This window comes from Lepus europaeus, chromosome 12 (genome assembly GCF_033115175.1).
Source record: "Lepus europaeus isolate LE1 chromosome 12, mLepTim1.pri, whole genome shotgun sequence".
Classification (NCBI taxonomy): domain Eukaryota; kingdom Metazoa; phylum Chordata; class Mammalia; order Lagomorpha; family Leporidae; genus Lepus; species Lepus europaeus.
The window spans coordinates 6,656,191-6,681,445 of record NC_084838.1 but is presented as its reverse complement, the minus strand read 5'-3'; the positions used below and the strand labels follow the sequence as shown (position 1 = coordinate 6,681,445).

Sequence of the window (25,255 nt, the reverse complement as noted above, 5' to 3'; positions counted from 1 at the left end):
TCTCTGCCTTTCAAATAATATTTGAAACAAAATGTGAAGAGAACTATCTTTATGGTGAGTTGACTGTGGCTCAGTCAACAGATTGGTTGAAATAAAGTGTAGGGGAAGTGGCCTGGTCTAATAGACAAGTATGGAAGCCATTGAAACACTGAACTCACCTGTCTTCCTCTCCCTCCCCTTCCCGTCTTCCTCCCTCCCTCCCTCCCCCTCCGTCTCTCCCTCCCTTCCTCCCTTCTTGTCCCGTCTTCCTCCCTCTCCCTTCTCCTTCCCTCCCTCTCCCCCTCCCTCCCTCTCTCCCTCCCTCCCTTCCCCTTCCCACTCTCCCCCTCCTTCCCTCCCTCCTTCCTCCCTTCCTTCCTTCCTTTCTCTCTTTTAGAGATCATGCATGATGTGATCAAGAAGGTGAAGAAGAAGGGGGAGTGGAAGGTGAGTGGCCGAGGACAATCAGTAGTGAGTGACCCTAAAGGTGAGTGCTTGTCTGGAAGCAGAGCTGGAGGAGAGGCGTCAGGCAGGGTCGAGGGCTTCGCTGTGTCCAGAGTGTAAAAAGCTCCTGGACTGGAGAAAATTACTCTGCTCTGCCTCTCATTTAAATGATCTTGGTTAAGAATTCTCTTGACCAAAAAGCTTATCTTAAAGTTCACTGGTCAGGCAGAGTGACTGTTCAGCAGCATCTTACCTGGCACCCATTAGATAAAGCGGGTAGAAGTAACTATTCTGCTCGCTAGAGAGAAGACAGAGACCCTTCTTCGTGGCGCAGAGTACCTTCCTGGGGCCTGTGCAGCAGTGTGAGAACCCTTGTCATCTGTCTACCCTCATTTGCTGAGAACCGTGGCAGACAGGCTTACAAGCAAGTTAGCTGTTCGCTCATTTAAGAGTGAGGCAGTCAGACTGATGATGGCCCGGGAACACACGGTCTCCCGTGTGTGAATTCAGCACTTCCCAGGGCACTGGTTGTCTAGGCAGGAGAGCGTGCAGTTTCACTGGAACTTCCTCACGTGTTGCTGAAGGGATTATACCAGCCACTTCTGCTCTCAGATTTCCCTACAGTCCAGAGCCCTATGTTTTCTTTTCTTTTTTTTTTTTTTAAGATTTATTTATTTATTTGAAAGTCAGAGTTACACAGAGAGAGGAGAGGCAGAAAGAGAGAGAGTCTTCCATCGATGGTTCACTCCCCAGATGGCCGCAACAGCCGGAGCTATGCCGGTCTCCCCCGTGGGTGCAGGGGCCCAAGGACTTGGGCCATCTTCTACTGCTTTCCCGGGCCACAGCAGAGAGCTGGACAGGAAGTGGAGCAGCCAGGACTAGCACCAGTGCCCATATGGGATGCCGGCATTTCAGGCCAGAGTGTTAACCCGCTGTGCCACAGCGCCGGTCCCTATATGTTTTCGAGTTCCTTGTGCCTGGGAACAATAGCTAATCCACACAGGAGCATTGGGAAGCTTCACTCCTGGCCTTGTAAGATTGTGTTTCAGCCAGCGTTGGTATCCCTACCACCCAGAAGGGGGGCCTCTGGTACGAGCTCTTCTTTCCCTTTTCCTTTCCTTTCCTTTCTCTCTCTCTCTCAGATTGAATTATTTGTTTGAAATGTAGAGTGATGGGAGTGTGGGGGAGAGGGAGAGAAAGAGAAAGACATATTCCATCCTCTGGTTCACTCCGCAAATGGCTGCAACATCTGGCTCTGGGCCAGGCTCGAGCCAGGAGCCAGGAGCTCCTTCGTGGGTGGCAGGGCCCAGGTACTCAAGCATCTTCTGTTGCCTTCCCAAGTGCACCAGCAGGAAGCTGAATCGAAGTGGAGTAGCTGGGATTTGAACCATTACTCCAGTATGGGATGCTGCCCTTGCAAACGGCAGTTTAACCCACTGCACTACACTATCAGTTCCCTTTTCTTTTTTCTTAGTATTTTGAGAGGCTGAGAGGCAGACAGATGTCTCCTGTTTGCAGTTTCATTCCCCAAGTGCCTACAATGGCTGGGGCCGGGCAGGGCCAAAGCCAGGAGCCTGGAGTTCAGTCTAGGTCTCCCATGTGAGTGGCAGGAACCTGCTGCCTCCCAGGGGCTGCTCTGGGAAGCTGAAGTCAGGAGCAGAGCTGGGACTCCAGCTCAGGTACTCTGAGTGGGCTACGGGCATCTAAACTACAGTGCCAACACCTGCCCCTCTGGTAGGGACTCGGTGCATATCTTTCTCTCATATGCTTCCCGGAAGTGTAAATTTTAAACTGATGTCCAGGTAGTTGACATTCAGAATGAGAACTAACTGGCTCTTGTACTGCAGTAGAGAGCTTTCTGGTGCACACCCGCTGCACAGTGCGTCCAGCGCCCGTTGCTTCCCTCTCGTTTATCTCGTTTATTAAAGAAGGAGAAGTGGCCTTGTCTAACTGCTGTCTTCCTCCCTCTGCTGAGTGCTGGATGGAGATAGGAAAGGCTAGCTAAAGCATTGCACACGTGAAACTTGTAGGCCAGTTCTGGAAGGTTCTCGTTCCGCCAACATGAACCAAGGTTATGATGGTCCCAGGTGATGTGTGTGCCGGTGAAGCTGCAGATCCTGAACACAGCTGCACGAAGCCCTCACAGGCCATCCGTGTGTGTGGACAGTGGTGTTCATTCTAAATAATTCATTAGGTGAGATTTGTTTGTTTATTTGAAAGGCAGAGTTAGAGAGCAGAGGCAGAGAGAGAGAAGTCTTCCTTCCGCTGGTTCACTTTCCAATGGCCACAGTGGCTGGGGCTGGACCAGACCGAAGCCAGGAGCCAGATGCTTCTTCCATGTCTCCCACAAGGGTACAGAGACCCAAGCCCTTGGGCTATCCTCCATTGCTTTCTCAGGCATATTAGCAGGGAGCTGGGTCAGAAGTGGAGCAACTAGGACGCGAACCAGCATTCATATGGGATACGGGCATCTCAGGCAGTGGCTTAACCTGCTACCCCACAGCACCAACTCCCACTCTCCCTTTGACAGCAGATTTATGCTCTAAAAAAATACTCACTGATGTGAATATCTCTGAATGTTGGTGCCATGGTTGCATTTTCTATGGGTACCTATGTTTTCATGAAAAATAAAAACTAATATTTTTAAAGATGTATTTATTTATTATTTGAAAGGCGGAGTTAAAGAGAGGCAGAGAGAGAGAGAGGTCTTCCATCTGCTGGTTCACTCCCCAAATGGCCACAATGGCTAGAGCTGGGCTTGTCCAAAGCCAGGAGCCAGGAGCTTCTGGGTCTCCCATGTGGGTGCAGGGGCCCAAGGACTTGGGCTATCTTCTACTGCTTTCCCAGGCCATAGCAGAGAGTGGGATCAGAAGTGGAGCAGCTGGGACTAGAACCGGCACCCATATGGGATGCTGGTGCTGCAGGCAGCAACTTTACAAGCTATTCCACAGCGCTGGCCCCAAGTTTATAAAATTGAGTCAGTGAGAGGAACCTCTGAGTCCCAGAAGGTTGGGTGTAGATGCGGCGGTAAAAGCAGATGTGTATTTCAGCTGACTTCCGGTCCATAGGAAACACTTCTTCTCCAACATCCTGTTTCTAGAGGTCTGAAGTCAGCACGTAGCTGACGAGGAGCGGCTCACGGTGGTGCCCCTGCCCTGAACGGCTCTTTCCTTCCAGGTGTTGGTGGTGGATCAGCTGAGTATGAGGATGCTGTCCTCCTGTTGCAAGATGACGGACATCATGACAGAGGGCATAACCAGTGAGTGCGGTGTTCTCTGTGCTTGCGTTGTTTGCGCCTTCTCTCTGGAGTGCTCTACTCTTTCCTTATTATAGTCTTTTACCTGTACAGTAGGTAAGCTCCTGAGAGAGCTGGATCCCTAGCACCAAGTCTAGTGCTAGGTGCTCATTAAATATCTGTAAAGAAATGCCTAAAGCAGGATTAAATCAGGAAAAATGGGCAGGCCACCCAACAGAAAAAGGACCTGAACAGGCACTTGACAAAGGAGGAAATCTAAATAGCCAATAGATACATGAAAATGCCACCCTCATTAGTGGTCAGGAGAATGCCATTCAAACCAGAGAGAGACCACTTACTGTTTTAACTTGCCAGATTTAGAACATTTAAACTCTGGGAATGCCAAGTGCCGATGAGGGTGGAGAAAGAGCTCCTGTGTGACAGAATGTCTGTTGGTACAACTTCTTTGAAAAACACTTGGCGTGTCCAGTGAGCCAGCAAATCCCGGCTTAGGTGTGTGCATGCAGGAGGCAGTGTGCAGGAGCGCTCCCAGGGTGTTCATGGGAGCCCCAGATGGGCACAGCCCAAGTGTCAAGGGGAAATAGTGAAATCAGCTGTGGTGTAGTTACAGCAGAGTGCAGAACAGCAAAGTGGACGAACCCAGCTCTCAGCAGCAGCATAGATCTGATCGACAGTGCTGAGCCAGAGGGGCACGATGCTAAGGAGCACTTAGAGCCTGCTTCCCCATGACAGGGTCGAAGCCAGGAAGAGCTCCACAGAATGTTGGAATTCAGACGCAGGTGGAAACCACAGAGCGGTGCTCGCTGCTCAGGGCAGGAAGGTGGGTCTCCTTGGAGGGAAGGCAATCGTGGTGACAGCACACCGCCGCGGTCCTGCCGGGTCTCTTACACAGATGTGTGCAGTAGAGTTCTTTCTACGTTTATCTTTTATTCACTCTTTGGAGTGTGTGTTATAATTCCAGGGTTTTTGGGGGACCAGTAAGTTGAACTTTGTCTCAAAAGCTGCTCTTTCCAACTGAGCAGCTGGTATAACCCTGAAGGAAACAAGGAAACCAAAAGTCCACGGTTTCTTTAACAATGTATGATTTCATCTTGGAGCTGTTGAGAAGAGCGCTGTGTTACAGAGGGTGTGTTTGGGATGTTTTCATTTGATACTCAAAGGAAAATGACAAAATTCTCCCCTTTTAATAAGGAAACTCAGCGTGGGAATTCTGAGGGAACCGGGGTTTTTAGGACAGGTGCGAGCCATTCCTGACAGAATGAAGTAGCATCTTTCCTGCTGTCTCACGCTGGAGAAGGGATCTACTTAGGCAGAGCCACTCAGTGTGACACGACAGCAGGCTTCCTGACACCTTGGGCACAGCGAGACGGTGCACGCACTCCTGAGGAATGTGGGAGCCGTAAGGGCTGCGTGCCTCTTCTCCCTGGCTGGATCTTTATCCGTGCTGCTCTCCAGGTAGTCTGATTACCAGCCATGTTTTCTTATTCACGGTGGACTGTTTTGTTGTCTAGTTGTGGAAGATATCAACAAGCGCAGGGAGCCGCTGCCCAGCCTGGAGGCCGTGTACCTCATCACTCCGTCCGAGAAGGTAACCCTCCCCACGGGCAGAGCTGGCAGGCGGGCTCAGCGCGCCGCCGTGGCGTCTCCGTGCTTGCTGCCTGCCATTTCTGGTTGAGCACTCAGTCGCACTCTAAGCTTGCGCCCCACAGGTGGGGGCGTTTGTGCAGGGAGCGGGGGAGAGTACGTTAAGCTTTATGAGTGCAGGAGCTGTGCAGAGCCAGGCTGGGGTCCCGTGGCCCTGGCTGCCTCTCCAGGCGGGAGGTCCACTTTACCGCATTAGTGACCCTCCTCCAGACTCTGGTACCGAGGCCCTCGGGTTGTCTTGTCATGTCCAGTCAGTGTTCAGGTTCCCCTAGGAAACGAATCTGGAGGATTTCTGACCAGCTTCCTTTTCCGTGGGTCTCAGGGGCCTGTTTCAGTGGCTCCAGAGGGCTGCTGACGCCGGCACTCTGGACTGAGCTGAGAAAGCTCTTGTTCATCGGAACTCTGAAACAGTCCTTAGATAAAGTCCTCAGGACCCAGGCTGTGGTGGAGCACGTGTGTGGGAGCTGTGTGTGAAAACCCCTGCCCTGTGCAGTGGCTGGAAGGCAGCTAGGACTTACCTCAGTTCAGATGCAGGGCCTGTCACCTCTGGAACTGGACTCAGTCCCCGCTTCTCCCTGTCTGCAGTCCGTCCACTCTCTCATCAGTGACTTCAAGGACCCACCGACTGCCAAGTACCGGGCGGCGCACGTGTTCTTCACCGACTGTGAGTACAGCGTGTGCTGCCCCGGCCGCTGGGCCCGGTCAACTGACCCACACCCAGGCAGGGCGGTAGGGAGAAGTGGCTCGTGGCCATGCTTGTCCCATCCTTCACTTTCTCTCGAGAAGTCATGTACCAGACAAGAGTAAGTGCACTTAAATGCAAACCTAGTAGACACGCCTGCAGCCCTTCCTGGGGAGAGATGGCCCAGCAAGCACCTTTGGGACCCAAGGGCTGAGTGCTGGGAAGGACTTTCCTGAAGCTAACTGGTGTTCCATCATACGCATTTTCAGAAGTCACAATGCACTGTGGTGTGTGGCCATCATTGCTCAGCTGCAAAGATACTCCGATCCGTGGTTTTTGTATTAACCTTAGACGTTGCCCTAGAATTTACTTTATTTTGTGGGGTTTTGTGCACTGATCCTAGGGGAGAAGCAGACGAGCAGAGCTGTGGGATAGCCAGTGAGAACTCACCCAGCCCTCCTCTCCTGTGCTGTTTACGTTAAAGGCTTTTCCTTACCCCCTCGTGATAGTTTCTGTTTTTTTCTTTGGTATCTCAGCCTGTCGCCCTTTCCTTCTCTGTGATATGTTGAGGGCCTTACGGATGATTTTGAATTCATTTCATACCCTTTAGGTATTGAGTATCTTAGGATGGGGTAAACTATTTGTCTTTTAAAAACATGAGAATATCAGGAATCCGCTGGACATGTGCAGCTGCTGGGCGGAGTGGCAGAGGCAGGGAAGCCGACGTCTTGTCGTCCTTGCAGCTTGTCCAGATGCCCTTTTTAATGAGCTGGTGAAGTCGCGAGCAGCCAAAGTCATCAAAACTCTGACGGAAATCAACATCGCGTTTCTCCCGTACGAGTCCCAGGTGAGGCTGAGCTGGGAGTTTTCTTAGGAACACGGGGTGGACTCTGTCCTGGATCACTGTCTCGTCAGTGTCCCGTGGGGCCTGCCCGGCACCCTGTCTTACTCTCGGCTGTTTCCCACTCTGCCAGTGCGCCTTTCTTCACGCATCCCCTCCCTGCTCCTGTGGCCGACTCCCTGAGTGACCCAGCAGGAGCCAGTCCGGAAAGAGCATGGGAGGAGAGGAAGGAGGGGATCAGAGCACCCATCTGCTGCCGAGGAGCCTGTTTTTCTGTGGAGATAACCTCGGCCTGTCATGTGCCAGGGAACAGATGGTGGCCTTCGTCATTAGCCGTTAACCCTTCAGGTGCCAAGGGCCACAGCACCAAACCTCTGCCCCTGGGGAAAAACCAAGTTGTTAGCCAGTAAAGGCGAAGCAGCTTGCGAGAGAACATGCAGGATTCACCCCAGCACTTCCAGACCGTTCGGACATCTTCCAGCAAACACAGCGGGAGTCCTGCGTTTTGCGGAGATGGAAGCTGACTGGGGCACGTGGGGTGTTTGTGGCTCGGCTCGTAGACCAGGCAGTGCCCTGTTCTGATTATCGGCTCGTAGACCAGGCAGTGCCCTGTTCTGATCAGGGAGGCACGGTGCACACAGAGCGGCCTAAAGCCCATTTCCTGCTTGAGGGCAGGCATGTTTTTTTCTTCTGTGTGAGTCCATCACCACTTGGACTGAATAAAAATATGCTTAGTGTATTCAACCATATTACGTTTCCAAATATTAAAAAGCTAATAAACTCTGTTAGAAAGATCAAGTCGATTAGAAGACCAGGGTCGTTTACATACATGAGGACTTGGGGAGAACAGTGGTGGCTGGGAGACTCAGCAGGGTTTTTTTTTTTTTTTTCCTAAGATTTATTTATTTTATTGAAAAGGCCGAGTTACAGAGAGAGAGGTAGAGACAGAAACTGAGAGGTCTTCCACCCACCTGGTTCACTCCCCAGATGGCTGCAACTGCTGAAGCTGGGTCTGTCCCAAACTAGGAGCCAAGAGCTTCTCCTGGGTCTCCCACGTGGGTGCAGGGACCCAAACACTTGGGCTGTCCTCCACTGCTTTCCTAGGCCACAGCAGAGAGCTCGATGGGAAGTGGAGCAGCAGGGACTAGAACCACTGTCCATATGGGATGCTGGCGCTGCCACAGCACCAGCCCCAATCTTTTTTTCTTTTTAAATATTTATTTATTTATATATAAGTCAGAATTACAGAGGAAGAGAGCGAGAGAGAGATCTTCCACCTGCTGGTTCACTCCCCAAATGGCCACAGCTACTAGGGCTAGGCCAAGCCAAAGTCAGGAGCCAGGAGCTTCTTTCAGGTCTCCCATGGGGGTGCAGAGGCCCAGGCACTTGGGCCATCCTCCACTGCTTTTCCTGGCACATTAGCAGAGAGTTGGGTGGGAAATAGAGCAGCCAGGATTCGAATCAATGCCCATATGGGATGCCAGTGCTGCGGATGGTGGCTTAACCCACTGTACCAGAGTGCTGGCCCCCAGACTCAGTAGTTTAAGGGGGAATTTTATACTTTGAGAATCCTCCTAAAAAAGAAGAAGAAGAAGAATACTTAGAGCGTGCTACTGTGGGTGAGATGCTGTTCAGTCTATCAGAGCTGCTTCGTTGCCCACAGTCATGAAGCAGTTTCCAGCTGATCTCTTATTCACTAAAACTGAACTTATAAAGGCCCCTGGGGTCTTACAGTACCCTGCTGTCCTCCTGGCCTCGTCACTGTCCCTCAGATACCCTAGCCTCGTGCAGTTCCCTGCTGGTGACAGACGCCCACCTTTTCCCAGCCCTTGCTCAGACATCACCGCCTCCGTGAGCCGCAGGACTCTCCTCCCAGCCCTGCCGCATTTCCTTCCCCTGCTCCGTGACTTTCTCACGTGCTCACTGATTCTCAGTAGCATGCAAGACACTTTTTTTTTTTAATATTTATTTATTTGAAAGAGTTACACAGAGTCATAGAGAGATCTTCCATCTCTTGGTTCACTCCTCAGATGACTGCAACGGCCAGAGCTGGGTCCAACTGAAGCCAGGAGACAGGAACTTCATCTGGGTCTCCCACATTAGTGCAGGGGCCCAAACCTTGGGCCATCTTTGGCTGCTTTTCCTAGTCCATTAACAGGAAGCTGGATCAGAAGAGGAGCAGCAGAGACCTGAACTGGTGCCCATAGGGAGATAGCACTGTTGTAGGTGGCACCTTTACCCACTGTGCCACTACACTGGCCCTGTGAGCCCTCTTCATTGTGTCAACTGTCTGCCTTCCCCTTCTAGTTTGCAAACTCCTCAAGGACAAGGGTGTTTGGTCACTAACAGCGCCCAAGTATTTAGCGCAGTGCCGGCTCTGGCAGGCACGCAGCACGCGTTTGTAGACTGAAGGAGCACACGCTCTGTGGGCGCACTGCAGCGCCTCAGTGCTCTGCACGCACACCGTGCTTTCTCCTCCTCCTCAGGTGTATTCCTTGGACTCTGCTGACTCTTTCCAAAGCTTCTACAGTCCCCACAAGGCTCAGATGAAAAATCCCATACTGGAGCGCCTGGCAGAGCAGATCGCAACGCTGTGTGCCACCCTGAAGGAGTACCCGGCTGTGCGGTATCGGGGGTAAGCAGCACGGCAGGCTGCCTCAGATGGCATCCGCATGCCCACTGAGGAGGCGCCGTCCCCAGCTCTTCTGTGGCCCGAGGGTCCCCATTTGAGGGTCTCTCACTTAAAATTCTCTTCCAGGAGTTTTGTTATCTTTTAAACATTGTTTTTGTGAAATAAAGTATATACAGACAAGAGCATGAACGATAAATATATTCAGTTATTAAATAACTAAAATCTGATTCCCTGTGTAACTGCAGCCCAGGTTTCCCTGTCTTTCTAGCCTTTAGGAGCAAAGTCCATCATTGGCGTATCAGAGTAAGTGAACAACAGAACTGCTCCAAGGGCACTGTCCTCGCGTTTTAGGCACTCACTCCTCCATTGCTTGCTGGGTGCTGGGTGCTGGGAGACTTAAAGCTGAAGACACAGCCTTGCCTGAGGCAGCTCCCGGGCTGGGGGCAGGAGGCACTAAGCTGTGGATAGCAGCAGAAGTGCGTATGGTACTGGCATCTAGACTACAGTGCTGCCAGACAGGGCAGGCCAAGCGCTGGGGCTCCCGCGCAGGCAGAGGCTCTGGGACAGCTTCAGGGCGGCAGTCACGTTGGAGCTGGGTCTTGAAGGGCAGGTTCAGATTTCAGCAGCCCTGGGAGGTGGGAGGTGGAGTGTGTGGACAGTCAGCTCCTGCAGTTGGAGTGAGCGAGTGCTTAGAGTTGGGAAAACCAAGGGCAGGTTGCAAGGATCAGTTTCCTAGCACAGTGTATTTGTAGGGTCATCATGGGGAGAGACAAAGCCGCTTCTGGAGGCCTCAGAGGTGAGGTTTGGGATTTTTGTCCACTGTGGTTACCACTGGGTAACCTCTGGGGCACTGGGATGAGGGAGCGAGCAAGTGAGCTGAGGCGGGGCGGGGAGAAGCCAGCAGTGTGGAGGCTAAGCAGGGGGCCGCTGTAAGAGGGGCAGGGACGGGATGGCAAGTAAAGCAGGAAGCCGAGAGTGCACAGGTAGACTGCATCTCAGGAACCATGAACAGAGCGGATGGGCAGGACGTGAGCTCGGCGGCACCCACCATCCTCATTGCCCTCTGTCTGCTGGAACTTCCGGCCTTCGGAAAACACATCCTTGCTGCTGCCCAGAGCCTGGCCTCCCTGTTGGCGTGGGCGCGCTGGAGACGCAGCGGGTTCCCTTCCAGGCCACCGTGGCAAAGCAAAGGTCACAGTGAAGCGAGTCCCATAGCAGCTGCGCTTGCGCTATCCTGTAACCTGTGCAGTGTGCACCAGCACTGTGTCCAAACGCAGACCGCAGGGCACATCTCTGAACTAGAGCATAGCAAATGCGGCATGGAGTGAGTACAGCCGATGCCACAGACCTTCAGTGTGTAAAACAGTGTGGGCCGACTGCCGTAAAGCAGAGTGCAATGAAACGAGGTATGCCTGGACCACTGACGGAGGCCGGGTGGAAGAGATGAGGCCCAGGTTGTGTCCCAGGAGCTGACGCCCGGGACAGAGCTTCTGTGGTGCTGATGTTGGGAGGCAGGAGGCTGCCACAGTTCTACACAGCCAGCAGGGCCCAGAGGTGCTGTCAGACTTGGCCAGGGGGAAGGGTTCCAAGGGTCTCACTTCTGTCCTTCCGGCTTGATTAGCCGAAATGCCACTCACCCGTGAGATAAGCTCCAAGGGAATTTGGATGAAGGACAGGAGAGTCACAGGGGCAGGCACAGACAGGCTGATGCTGGGGAAAGGACGAGTGGCGGAGTCCTCTGGGGACTGTGGTTGTCTGCACCTGCTTGGCAGGATCACTTCTTTTTCTGATTAAGTAATTTTTAAAAAAAGGAAAAAGAAAATCATTTCTGTTTCAGGCGTGTAGCCAAGTGTTTTACTTTCCCTTTTTCGTTAGACATGTGATCTGTGACTATATTTCTGTTGTTAAAAAAAGTAACGTGGATGACACGCACGTCTCCTCTAACTCCCCACGGTGTCCTGGGTCATTCAGGGCTCAGCCCGTTCACCTCTGTTGCTCCTCCTTTGTCAGGGAGTACAAGGACAACGCCTTGCTGGCTCAGCTAATCCAGGACAAGCTCGATGCCTACAAAGCTGATGACCCAACAATGGGGGAGGTAAGTCTAGGCCAGGACTGGTGACGCTGTTCGTGTGACAGCCCCAGGGCCAGCATGCTGGGTGCTGCTTTTCCTCGCATCAGCCTCTGGTGAATTCCCGAAGCCCTTGGGCCAGGGCACCAGGTGTGTTCAGCATACCCAGCGTGGCCAGCTTGTTTCTGTTTGGTAGAACTTTCCCAGTTTCAGCACTGAGCATATCCTGGGAAATCTTGAGTGCTACAACGCAAAACCAGAAGGCTGACCTTGTTACAACCTCCAGCCCTTACTCCATTTCATTAGTTTTATGTGTACTCTGTGTGTAAGGTTCTGTGCACACATTCATGTGGCCACTACCACATGCCATCACTGCCTCGGACTTAAAGCTCTAAGTCCTCGGTCAGGCGTGCTGGGTGCTTGGTCACCCTGTAGCTGGACACAGGGGGTGCATTCCCACGTGAACTCCCACTTCAGCCCCAGCCAGTTTCAGATCCGCTGCCAGAGACCCTCGCCGTGAAATGGGAGCATTGGAGCCTCACGTGGGATTTCCTGGTGTTAGCTTCGGTGCATCTCGTAGATCCAGAGTTCATTTCTGGCTGCCCCTTTTACAAGAGGGCCTCTGCTGGGTTGAGAATCTGAGTGCCTGGGCAGCTAGTGAAGCGCGTGCCTGTTTCTTGCCAGGGCCCGGACAAGGCACGCTCCCAGCTCCTGATCCTGGACCGCGGCTTTGACCCCAGCTCCCCTGTGCTTCACGAGCTGACCTTCCAGGCTATGAGTTACGACCTGCTGCCTATTGAGAATGACGTGTACAAGTGAGTACAAGGCCACAGGCTCGGAGGCACCTGGCCCTGCAGGCAAACTCAGCTACTTCTAGGAAAAGGACATTTGCATCCCTGGGAAAAGCTGGTGTGTCGATACGGCCGTATGCGTGTTCCTGTGGACTCTGCTTCCCAGCTCACGGGGCATTTCCAGCAGGAACTCACGTCCCAGTTACAGGAGGACAGGAACTTCAGCTGTCGTCACAACTCGCAGTGGTCCGCTCTGTGTGTGCCTAGTCAGAGCTGATTAATAAATAACACAAATTTAGGTAGAGTACAGTGCAATATTTTAACATACATATAGTAAACAGACTTGAAACTTACTAATTATAGATCATGATATATAAAGTTTATTAACAAGAGTTTCTTCCTGAACTTTCTGTATAGTGGAGCTATTTTCTTCATTAAAAAACATTTTTTTTTTTTTTTTTTGGAACAAGCAGTTAAGACACCTCTTCCGACATCACAACACCTGATGTGTTAAATTCCCAGCTCCACCTCCTACTCCAGCTTCCTGCTAATGCAGGCCCTGGGAGGCAGTGGTGGTGGCCCAGGTAGTTTTATCTCTGATAGTCACACGGGAGACCCAGATTGAGTTACCAGCCCATGGCTTTGACCCTGGCCCAATCCCACTTGTTGCACACATTTGGAGAATGAACCAGGAGATGGGAGATCTCTCTCTCCCTCTCTCTCCCTCTCCCTCCCTCTCCCTCTCTCGTGCTCTCTCTCTCCCTCTCCCCCTCCCTCCCTCCCTCCCTCTCTCTCTCTCTAAGTACAATTAAAAACAAGCACTTTTTTGGTAATAGTCTTGAGAAACACAGCTTTTTTTTTTTTTCTTTTTTTTTCTTTTTTTTTTTTCTTTCTTTCTTTTTTTTTTTTTTACAGGCAGAGTCGATAGAGAGACAGAGAGAAAGGTCTTCCTTTTTGCCGTTGGTTCACCCTCCAATGGCCGCCGTGGCCGGCGCATCTCGCTGATCCGAAGCCAGGAGCCAAGTGCCTCTCCTGGTCTCCCATGCGGGTGCAGGGCCCAAGGACTTGGGCCATCCCCCACTGCCTTCCCGGGCCATAGCAGAGAGCTGGCCTGGAAGAGGGGCAACCGGGATAGAATCCGGCGCCCCAACCAGGACTAGAACCCGGTGTGCCGGCGCCGCAAGGCGGAGGATTAGCCTGTTAAGCCATGGCGCCGGCGAAACACAGCTTCTAAAAACTGATTTTTCTGTGTATGAAAACATCACCTTCATGCCATTTTTAAAAAATATTTGGAAGACAGATCTTCCACCTGCTGGTTCACTCCCCAGATAGCCACAATAGCCGTCTCTGGGCCAAGAGCCTGGAACTCCATCCTGGTCTCCCACATCGATAGCAGGGCCCAGCTCCACTGCCTTCTCAGGTGCATGAGCAGGAAGCAGGACTGGAAGCAGAATAGTTGGAACTTGAACCAGTGCTCTGATAAGGGATGCCAGTGCTGCAAGCGGCAGCTTAACCCACTGTGCCATAACACAGGTCCCCTCATGTCATGTCTTTTATAACATTAATCCTAAAGATATAGTGGTTTCAAAATGAAGTTTCTAAACATATGCATGAATGTCTGCTCTTCTCTCCCTGGGGTACCTGGAATCCTGCTTCCTCCAGCTGTTCTTGACGTCGCCTGTAACAGTGTGCCGAGGGCCTGCTGCGTGCATCTACCTCGAGCTGTTTAGGCCCCACACACTTTGGGGGGGTTGGGGTTCCAAGCCCTTTCGCAGAGTGTGACAAATCTGAGCTTTGACTTTCCCGTTAACTCTAAACCCGCATGCAACCTGACTTCATGTCCTAAACCTGGTGACTCCGGTAGAGCTCCTGTCAGCCAGCCCTAAATATTTTAAAAACAGAGTCTCAAGTGGATTGAATGGAGCTCTGATGTCTCCCTGCCCGAGGAGTTACAGCTGTGTGTGTGCCACGCAGCCGACCTGAGCAGGTCGCTCATGTGACCACTGGGAGCGGCTGCTCTAAGCCCAGCAGTGATGACACTGTGGGCACAACGCGCTCAGCCTGAATCTTCCCTGCCCCAGGTATGAGACGAGCGGCATCGGAGAGGCACGGGTGAAGGAGGTGCTCCTGGATGAGGACGACGACCTGTGGATAGCGCTGCGCCACAAGCACATCGCCGAGGTGTCCCAGTAAGAGCCCCCAGCTCCTCCAGGCGGGCTTTCTCCCCACTGACACGGGTGACACCACCCGGGCAAGGGGAAGAGCTCACCAGTGGGGAGTCCATTGCCTTGGCGAAGTCAGCAGGATGCTAACCAAGGATGGTAAATTCTCTGTTCACTGAGCTACCCTAATTTCGTGGAGTTAGAAAGTCCATTTGGTATTAGGGTTGCTTTTAAGATTCTTGGAAAGAATTCATACCTCTCTCAGAAAAATGCTTTATAGGCTGGCGCCGCGGCTCACTAGGCTAATCCTCCGCCTCACGGCGCCAGCACCCTGGGTTCTAATCCGGGTCGGGGCGCCAGATTCTGTCCCGGTTGTCCCCTTCCAGGCCAGCTCTCTGCTGTGGCCAGGGAGTGCAGTGGAGGATGGCCCAAGTGCTTGGGTCCTGCACCCCATGGGAGACCAGGATAGGCACCTGGCTCCTGCCTTTGGATCGGCACGGTACGCCGGCCGCAGCACGCCAGCCACAGCGGCCATTGGAGGGTGAACCAACGGCAAAGGAAGACCTTTCTCTCTGTCTCTCTCTCTCACTGTCCACTCTGCCTGTCAAAAAAAAAAAAAAAGAAAGAAAAGAAAAGAAAGAAAAATGCTTTATAAACATTAAACATTTCAATCTTGGTCGTTCTGGGGCCAGGCATTTGGCCTAGCAATCAAGATGCTGGGTAACACACCTGCATCTCATATCAGAGTGTCCCGGGTTTAGTTCCCAACTGCACTTCCTGTCTCCAGCTTCCTGCTTGCATATCCCGGGAGCCAGTGGTGATGGCTGAAGTAATTGGGTTTCTGCCACTCATATGGGAAACCTGGGTTGAGTTTTCAACCTTTGGCCTGGCCCAGTCCTGGCTGATGCAGGTATTTGGAAGGAACCAACGGATAGGAGCTCTCTGTCTCATATTAATTTAAAATCAACAACCAAAGCATTCTGTGATCATCATAATGATAATGATAAGCAGTTCACCCCTTGAAAGATCGAGACAGCACTGTGTACAGTTGGACACCTGCAGTCTTCCCTGTCGGCTCACCTACAGGTTCTGAGCAAGAGCTGATGTCAGCCACCTTGCCCTGAAAATGTTTCAGAATGTTTCTTTTTTTTTTTTTTTTTTAATTTGACAGGTAGAGTTATAGACAGTGAGAGACAGAGAGAAAGAGAGAAAGGTCTTCCTTCTGTTGGTTCATCCACCAAATGGCCACTACAGCCGGAGCTGCGCCGATCCAAAGCCAGGAGCCAGGTGCTTCCTCCTGGTCTCCCATGGGGTGCAGGGCCCAAGCACTTGGGCCATCCTCCACTGCCCTCCCGGGCCACAGCAGAGAGCTGGCCTGGAAGAGGAGCAACCGGGACTAGAACCCGGCGCCCATATGGGATGCTGGCGCTGCAGGAGGAGGATTAACCAAGTGAGCCACAGCGCCGGCCCCTCAGAATGTTTCTAAGAACTGGTTCTAGCAGGCCTGCCGATTCCGAAAGACACAATCTGCTACGGGAGCTGCCCTGTCCTTGGGAAGTTAAGGAGTCTGCGTGCGTGGTGCTGCCCTGGGCAGTGTGGGGGAGTGGTCTCCAGACTCCTGACTGCGCAACTTTAAGATGCATTAACCCACACTTCCTGTAATAACATTTGTTGTGAGTTAAACATCTGCCTTGTATCAGCATATGGATTTTACAACCTAGGTGTTTATTTTTCAAGATTAATTTGTAAAGGATGAGGTAAAATCAGCATAGACATGTCCCCACATTTTCTCCTCTCTGCCCATGGAGCCGTCCAGTACACCCCATTCTGGAGACCTCTGGCTGAGAACGTTCGTTCCAAAATGATGTCTCTCCTCGCCTAGGAAATCACTCTAAAAGCATCCCTTCCCGGCAGGAGAAGTCGCCACACACTCCCCGAGGAAGAGGAGGGTGCGGCTCTGGCCCCCTGAGGCCCTCGGGGTTGCTGTGAAACTTAGCTGCTCCTTCGTCTTGCAGGGAAGTCACCCGGTCTCTGAAAGACTTCTCTTCTAGCAAGAGGATGAACACCGGGGAGAAGGTGAGCTCATGCTGGTGTCCCGGTGCCCTGCCTGCCCCAGCACAGGCCACGGCCTCCGTACTGCGCAGCTGGCGAGTCTCTGAGCTCATGCCGGTGTCCCGGTGCCCTGCCTGCCCAGCACAGGCCACGGCCTCCGTACTGCGCAGCTGGCGAGTCTCTGAGCTCATGCCGGTGTCCCGGTGCCCTGCCTGCCCAGCACAGGCCACGGCCTCCGTACTGCGCAGCTGGCGAGTCTCTGAGCTCATGCCGGTGTCCCGGTGCCCTGCCTGCCCAGCACAGGCCACGGCCTCCGTACTGCACAGCTGGCGAGTCTCTGAGCTCGTAGTCCTCGCCAGCTAACGCCGCTCATCTTGCTTTTACTGTAAGACTCTGACGTGGAGCTCCCAACTTATTTTATAGAATTTTTTGTTTCTCTGACGGTTACTGTTTTGACTCATTTTTTAAGCCAGAAGAACCATGAGAAAGAGATCACAATTGCTGGTTCAAGGCTACGAAGGCCAGGACTGACTGAGGCCAGAACCAGGAGGCAGGAACTCGAGCTGGGTCTCCCACAAGGATGGCAGGAAGATGGCTACTTGAGCCATCACTTGCTGCCTTCCAGGGTCTGCATTAATAGGAAACTGGAAATGGGAGCTGGCAGCAGATTGAACCCAGTCCCTCCAGTGTGGGATGTGGGTGTCCACTGCTGGGCCAAACAGCTGCCGCTCTGTGGAGCTTAACATGTAGCAAAGAAGCCAGGCAAAGTAGCCATTCCCATAGGGTGGGTTCCCACTATTTCAGAGGCTCATCAGGTGGGCTGGGTACACAGAGCAGAGGCACCTAGTTAGGATGGGGGCCAGGGCCCGAGACAACAGAACAGGGTGTGTGTGTGTGTGTGTGCGCCCTGCATCCAACAATGCTTGGTGTGTGTGTGTGTGCCCTGCATCCAACAGTGCTTGGTGTGTGTGTGTGTGTGTGTGTGTGAGTGTGAGACAGTCCACAGACCCGCCTACTTGTCAGGATGTGGAGTGGGCCTTCTGTAACCCTCTCCTACTTGTCAGGGTGTGGAGTGGGCCTTCTGTAACCCTCTCCTACTTGTCAGGGTGTGGAGTGGGCCTTCTGTAACCCTCTCCTACTTGTCAGGGTGTGGAGTTGGCCTTCTGTAACCCTCTCTTGGCTTCCTGCCATCTGCACAGCTACACCTTTTCTGCTGTGGTGGAATGCAAGCTCACACCGTGACTGCCTGAGCCAAGTGTGCAGAGGCAGTGTGCAGAGAAAAATATTTTTTTTCTTGACGAGAACCATGCTCTCAATAACTCCCTGGTCCAGTGAACCTAGACTAAAGGATACCTGCTGGGCCCCAGGAATCACCGCCCCACCTGGAAGATCATGCTGTTGACATCAGTGATTTTCTGAGACCGAGGCCTGGAAATCCAAACAAACGTGACCTGTGCTTACCAGACTCATGTCGACCGACAGAGCGTGCACTCGGCATGGGCAGTGCCGGCTGATGCTCTGTGCTGGGCCTTGCAGCCTTGCGACACCTTGTCAGGGCCTTCCGTTTCCCTTACAGACCACCATGCGGGACCTGTCCCAGATGCTGAAGAAGATGCCCCAGTACCAGAAGGAGCTCAGCAAGGTGTGGCGCGTCGTGAGTGACAGCGATGGGCACTGTCAGCCCCGCTGCTCCAACTGAGTCATCGAAACCCTCAGATCTGTAGTCATCTTGAACTTTTATTAGGAAAAAAGAATGAAAGTATGGATAGGCAATTAATTTTCCTATCACTTTCTTTTTTCCTGTCACTCATTCTCCTTTATTACTTCCTGTTCCTCGCTGTTGGTGGGAGGCCCCTCTGCAGGGCTGCTGGAATGTCCTCATGGCATGGCCATGGGCTTCCTCAGAGTGAGTGAGCTGCAGAGGGGCAGGAGGTCAGCACGCCGTCCATGTCCCCACCGTGGACATCACGCGCCTTCCCTTCCCCCACAGCTTTGTGAGAGACAAGTCGCTGGGTCCTGCTCCCACACACAGAGTTCCCCACCCAGCCACCCCTAGAAAGGATTTCTCCTTCCTCTCCATTCTTTCAGAATGTGGTTTGACCTTCTCCTGAGATGGAACATTTTCTCCCTTGGGATGCGCGTGTGCCTGTTTAATCTCCTTCCCGAGCCCAGACACTGCTCAGCACCTGGTGCAGTGTTTTGTATGCAGTAGGTGCTTAGTAGATGCTGCATGAATCCGTGAGTAATTCCTTGACAACCACCTCTGTGGCACTTTTCCCTAGTATTCAACCCACCTGCACCTTGCTGAGGACTGCATGAAGCATTACCAAGGCACCGTAGATAAACTCTGCCGAGTGGAGCAGGTAGGACTTTCGCCTTCTCCTTTTTTTTTTTTTTTTTTAAGATTGATTTTATTATTTGAAAGGCAGTGTTGCAGAGAGAGAGAAAGATCTTCCATCTGCTGGTTAATTCCCCAAATGTCTGCATGGCCGGAGCTGGGCCGATCCGAAACCAGCAGCCAGGAGCTTCTTCTGGGTCTCTCACATGGGTGCAGGGACCCAGGGACTTGGGCCAATTTCCACTGCTTTTCCAGGCCATAACAGAGAGCTGGATTAGAAGAAGAACAGCCGGGACTTGAACTGGTGCCCATATGGATGCCGGCACTGCAGGCCAGGGCCACCCCTCACCTTCTCCTTTTGCTGTGGTGATTCTGCTGTGCCTATTAACCCAGTCACATTTGTTTGAATGTTAATTTACTTACTGATTCTCATCTACTTAAAAGGCAGAGAGAGACAGAGACTCCTTGCATCTGCTGGTTCACTCCCCAAGTGCCTGCCACAGCCATGGCTGGGTCAGGCTGAAGCTCCATCAAGGCCTCCCACGTGGGAGGGAGGGGCCCAAGCACTTGCACCATCATGTGCTATTAGCAGGATGCTGGATGGGAAGTGGAGGTGCTGGGGTACAAACTGGAACTCTAGAAGGGAATGTGGGCATTGCAAGTGTTGCCTTAACACACTGTGCCACACCTACCACCTCTTCCCCCAGTCATATTCAGATACCTGACCTTGACTGCCTTGCAGAATCACAGGAAATAGAGACGGGAGAGCCTGTTGTACCACATGGTCTCAACTCTCTAGAGCCTGTGCAGTGCCACTCGGGGTGGTGGGGACTAGGCTGGTGTGAATGCTGCACGGGCTGGATTTTCCCAAAGTCTGATTTCACAGGTGCGCCCAGAGAGGGATGTGGGAAGTTCTGAGGCTTACACCCAGAGGGCTGCTGCATTTTATGTGCTGGATGTTTTCCTCCTGCTGTGGCCAGAGCAGCTGTACAGACTCGGGCCAGGAGGGGATAGTGCCTAGGGGTCGGACACTCTCCCCAAGCCTCCTGTCACACTTAGCACCGGAAGTCGGGGGTTTCGGATTGGAGCTCTGTCCCCGTCCCTAATGTGTTTGAGGTGCCTGTTGGTCTCTCCTTTGTTTTCCTCGTCTGCTTTTGCTTATTGCTGACACGTTTTCAGGGTGTTGTGTGGAATCGCTCATCCCGGCCCTCCATCCTTTCAGTATGACAGCATGCTAAAGGGAGAGGACGTCAAAAGCTCCCGAAGCTTCAGCAGAGTCCCTTTTCACAGAAAAAACCTGTTCTCGGGCTTGTGGTTTTCTCACAGGAGAAAACTCAGTTTTCAATGTGAAGCTAAGATTGAAACTCTGGCTTCCTGGGCAGCCTCCGTGTAGGTTTGCAGGCCCTGTTCTGTGTTGCTGTGTTGCCAGGAGAAGGAGCCCTGCTAAGCTCGGTCGGTTTCAGACGATCCTGGCGAGCGTGTCCTCTCTGAGAGCCCGAACACCAGAGAAGGGCACCTGAGTGAGCAGGGGTGCAGGTGGAGATCAGACTCCAGAAGCCTGACATTCCTCACTGCTGTCAGAATCAGGTGCTGTGCAGGCTGGTGTAGGACCAAGAGGCGAGAGGGCCCTTGGGAAATGTCGCTCTTCCCTTAGACCCAGGAAAGGCCATGAACTTGAGCTCGTAAAGTGTGTGCTCCTGGGGTCTTGTGAGCAACAGGCTTCCTTCAGCCAACTCGTAGGACCTGCAGAGGAAGTTGCAGCCATGAGTCCCTGGGCACAAGAATGAAGGGTTCCCGGTGTGCTGGACCAGCCTGCTGCCCACCCGGACCCACGTCTGGCCTGAGGCGTGAGGTGGGGCCGGGCGGTTGTGCTCCTTTCAGTCTCCTTCATTTCTTCCTCCATCTCCTGGAATTCTTATTTACAAGTTTAGGAGCCCCCACCCCCACATCCTTGACAAATAGAAAGATGAAAATCAGACTAAAACCATGGAGTACTTAGGACTCAAAATATCAAGGCTGTTCACGCCAAGGAAAGCAGAGTAGAAAGAATCTGGCCACGTGAAGTGCGTCCTTTTAAGCCCTGACCCTTGAGCACGGCCCTGTACCTCCAGGGGACTACAAGCCAGAGTCTCCCCCGAGGAGCTGGCGCAGGCACACTGCCCCCCCCTGCACGGAGCAGGATGGCAGGTGTCTGGTTTCTGGTTGGAAAGTGGCAGCCTGGGCTTTCACCTGTGCTCACTGTTGCCGTAGGAAGTGGAGCCGCAAGCACTCCTGCCGACCGCCATGTGCCTAGAGAGCAGCACCTGCTACCACCTTCTCGGCCAAGCAAAAATCCCAGACTCTTTTTTTAAGATTTTATTTATTTATTTGAGAGGTAGAGTTACAGACAGTGAGAGAGACAGGCAGAAAGGTCTTCCTCCCATTGGTTTCACTCCCCAAATGGCCATATTGGCTGGAGCTGCACCAATCCGAAGCCAGGAGCCAGGAGCTTCTTCCTGGTGTCCCACACAGATGCAGGGTCCAAGCACTTGGGCCATCCTCCACTGCTTTCCCAGGCCATAGCAGAGAGCTGGATTGGAAGAGGGGCAGCCGGGACTAGAACTGGTGCCCATAGGGGATGCCGGCGCCACAGGCGGAGGATTAACCTACTGCGCCACGGCGCCGGCCTCAATTCCAGATGTTTATGGGTCATGAATTTTCTAAGAGCCACTGTCACCAGAAATGGGGCCAACAGGTGTGTCTCCTACAGGACCTGGCCATGGGCACAGATGCCGAGGGGGAGAAGATCAAGGACCCCATGAGAGCCATCGTCCCCATTCTGCTGGACGCAAACGTCAGCACCTACGACAAGATCCGCATCATCCTCCTCTACATCTTCCTGAAGAATGGTAGGGGGGCGGGGGGAAGGAGCCCGGGCTGCCCTGTTCTGGGATGTGCAGGACCTCTCGGGCCGGACTGTCGGTCTGCGAATGGGGTGAACACAGCAGCGGTCACTGATTGGCTTCCTGGCCCATCTACTAGGGTCCCACCACCACCAAGTATTTTTAGCTTCATCACATTTTTAAAGATTTATTTATTTATTTGAAAGTCAGAGCAACAGAGAAAGAAAGAGAGAGATCTTCCATCTACTGGTTCACTCCCCAAATGCCCACAACAGCTGGAGCTGGGCCAGGTTGAAACCAGGAGCCAGGAACTCCAGCTGGGTCTTCCACATGGGTGGCAGGGACCCAAGAACTTGGGCCATCACCTGCTGCTCCCCGGGTGCATTAGCGGGAAGCTGGATTGGAAGTGGAGTCTCCACCTAGGACTCCATCCCGGGCACTCTGATGTAGGTGCTTAACCCACCCTAACTTACAGCACATTTGTAATTTCTGCATTTAAAGCTCTGAGGTCTACCCATCTGTTGTCCAGGAGCATCCATTGTGTAAAAGACGGTAGTAAGGTGCTCTTGTGTAATCTAAACTTGAAACAGGGCAGGGGTGGGCAGCGATGGTGAGCAGTGGGGACAAGTGAACTTGCAGCTGTGGGAGGCAGTTGCTAATGGTCATCACGCAGGACAGAGTGGCCTGAGCAGAACTGGAGCCCTTACTTCCTCCTTGCCTCACAGGCAAGTTGACAGGGTGAACGATGAGTCCACTGACTGCGAGGAGGAGGAGGGAGGTGGCCAACCCCGCTTGCACAGAAGCTGTGATGTGGAGTGGGGTCTGGTGACAGTGTCTCGTGCTCACAGGTATCACCGAGGAGAACCTCAACAAGCTGATCCAGCACGCCCAGATCCCCCCGGATGACAGTGAGATCATCACCAACATGGCGCACCTGGGCGTGCCTATTGTCACTGATGTAAGGGCTGGCTTTGTGGGTGGGGAGGGGCCGGGGAGGGGTGCTGCATGTCCTGCCTACTCCTGCCCTCACTGACCAGCACACATCCCCAGACCCAGCACTGAGAGAGGACAGGTGAAATCAGAGAGAGAAAGGCACGTGGATACAAATACAGTCCTGGTACAGTCGGGAACAGGTCGAGGCAGGTGGGTTTGCCACCTCTGAGCTTTCTGCATAGAGCTGTCCAGGACCAAGTCGGGGCAGGTTGTCTGGGGGACCAGACCACACAATGTGCTCTGGGGGGACTGGGCAGGGCCGAGCCTCTAGGGCCCTTTGAGAACCCTCAGCTGCGACCTGTGTGCTTCTGTCCACAGTGAGCTAACCACAAATGGACTCCCATAGGAGTGAAGACAGAAGCTCCTTCCTTTGCCCCCAACCATAGGCCCATAACTGGCAGGAATTTGACTTAGAGCCTTGTTCTCCAGAGGGATCAGACTGATAACAGCAGTGATTCAGTACAGCCTGCGCAGTTGAAATGAAATTGGGGAATAAGTCACCCCTAAAGTAGTATTTTCCCCTATAATAGACAGCAAACTACTTATTTTAACTCCTCAGATTTTTTTTTTTTTTTTTTTTTTTTTTTTTGGAAAAGGGAACTCTATTACTATTTGACCCATATTCGTCGTTTTTCATTAAGAATCAAGTTTGGGAATAAATTTTTAATTTTCATAATGTGAATCTTAAACCTTTACATTAAAACTTAAAATATGAAAAAAAAAAAAAAAGAATCAAGTTTGCTCCAGGTTCCTAAACCCGGGCCATTCGGGGCTGTTCAGAGGCAGCCGCCCCCGTCACTCGTGTTTTCCGGGGCTGACATCACAGGGGTCCTTGGGAGAGTTTCCAGAGGCAGCAGGGGTCAGCATGGCCCAGGAGGCCCTGACACAGCGTCTAACTTTGTGTGTTTGCTTTCAGTCCACGTTGCGCCGCAGGAGCAAGCCTGAGCGGAAGGAGCGCATCAGTGAGCAGACCTACCAGCTCTCACGATGGACCCCGATTATTAAAGACATCATGGAGGTCAGTTGGTAGGGGAGGGAGCCAGGCCCAGGGCTCCTCCCTGGATGCCCAGGTGCACCCGGATTCACCTGCTCTCAGGTGGCAATGACACCTGCAGGTTCTCCTTGAGGATTTCACCAAGGGATGTGGTGACGCCACACAGCACGTCCCAGCTGGGCGTGCCAAGGCCTCTGGAGTGTGCTTGTGGCCTGCACCTGCCTTCTCCCACAGGCCCGTCCCCGAGCCCTCCACACACCAGCAAAGCAGACTGCTGCTCTTCTGCCCAAACCGTGGCCTTGCCTGGAGTGTTCTCACTGCTCCTCTGCCTCCTGAGTCCCACTTTCCTTCCCAGTCCCCCTCTGGTCTCAGTGTTCCCGTACTCTGCCCCACGTGTCTCACACCCAGTACTGTGTGGAGGCTCGTCTGAGCTGGGGGGGGGGGGGGGGTGTCTACAGTTGTCTGTTCATGCGGTGACCCAGTCCCCTTGACTGCCCTGTCCTCTGACACACAGCCTAGTGTGTAGCCAGAGTGCCATGTTTGTTGGCTGTAAGTCTGTGTCAGGGTGGACATCACAGAGCCCCGTGGTATCCTCTCTCCTCTCCTTGCAGAGGGAAGAGATTCGGCATAGAATCCTGTACCGCGAGAACTTTGGGATTAGGCTCAGAGATCTCTGCCCAAGCTGCCTGCAGACCAGCAGGCAGAACTGAGTCCAGAGGGTGGACGACTGGCCCACAGTCCCTTAGTTACTGTGCAGCGGCCCAGGTGCTCCCCCTGAATGGCACAGTAAAATAAATAATTTTACATATATAGAGTGACTCAGCTTCCTATTTTTAAAACCTGTAGACCAAGGCCGGCGCCGCGGCTCACTAGGCTAATCCTCCGCCTTGCGGCGCCGGCACACCGGGTTCTAGTCCCGGTCGGGGCACCGATCCTGTCCCGGTTGCCCCTCTTCCAGGCCAGCTCTCTGCTGTGGCCAGGGAGTGCAGTGGAGGATAGCCCAAGTCCTTGGGCCCTGCACCCCATGGGAGACCAGGAGAAGCACCTGGCTCCTGCCATCGGATCAGCGTGGTGCGCCGGCCGCAGCGCGCCTACCGCGGCGGCCATTGGAGGGTGAACCAACGGCAAAAGGAAGACTTTTCTCTCTGTCTCTCTCTCACTGTCCACTCTGCCTGTCAAAAAAAACAAAAAAACAAAAAAAAAAAACCTGTAGACCTAAAGGATGGGTAGACATGAAACAACTAGAAAGTAATGCTTTTTTTTTTTTTTTTTAAAACTTGGTGCCACAGATAGAACCAGCCCCTCTGTGTCTTTTGTTCTCTCCCACCTTTTCCTCTCTCTCCCCCCCCCCCCCCAAAGAGATACAGCTGTTAGAAGGACTGTGGGTCTGCAGGCAGCCAGAGGTGGGTAGCTGGAACCCACCCACCAGATAACTAGGCCCTCGGAAACTGGGGCGAGGCACTTGGGCAGAAGAGCGCTGCCCGTGCCTGGCCCTTC

The 25,255-nt window shown here is 53.0% G+C and overlaps 1 protein-coding gene across 3 annotated transcripts in view; it reads left to right on the top strand.

Annotated features, from left to right (window-relative positions):
- The window catches only part of STXBP1 (syntaxin binding protein 1), a 68,602-nt gene that overhangs the window by 31,343 nt on the left and 12,004 nt on the right, over positions 1-25,255 (top strand). For all 3 annotated transcript variants that reach the window (XM_062207499.1, XM_062207497.1, XM_062207498.1), the window contains exons 2-16: positions 377-426; positions 3,601-3,682; positions 5,191-5,267; positions 5,909-5,987; positions 6,749-6,852; positions 9,333-9,481; positions 11,489-11,573; positions 12,231-12,361; positions 14,419-14,526; positions 16,515-16,575; positions 18,128-18,193; positions 18,834-18,914; positions 21,639-21,777; positions 22,620-22,729; positions 23,681-23,782. In XM_062207499.1, the coding sequence (XP_062063483.1) occupies positions 377-426; positions 3,601-3,682; positions 5,191-5,267; positions 5,909-5,987; positions 6,749-6,852; positions 9,333-9,481; positions 11,489-11,573; positions 12,231-12,361; positions 14,419-14,526; positions 16,515-16,575; positions 18,128-18,193; positions 18,834-18,914; positions 21,639-21,777; positions 22,620-22,729; positions 23,681-23,782 (1,424 nt within the window). The remainder of the gene's footprint in view (positions 1-376; positions 427-3,600; positions 3,683-5,190; positions 5,268-5,908; positions 5,988-6,748; positions 6,853-9,332; positions 9,482-11,488; positions 11,574-12,230; positions 12,362-14,418; positions 14,527-16,514; positions 16,576-18,127; positions 18,194-18,833; positions 18,915-21,638; positions 21,778-22,619; positions 22,730-23,680; positions 23,783-25,255) is intronic.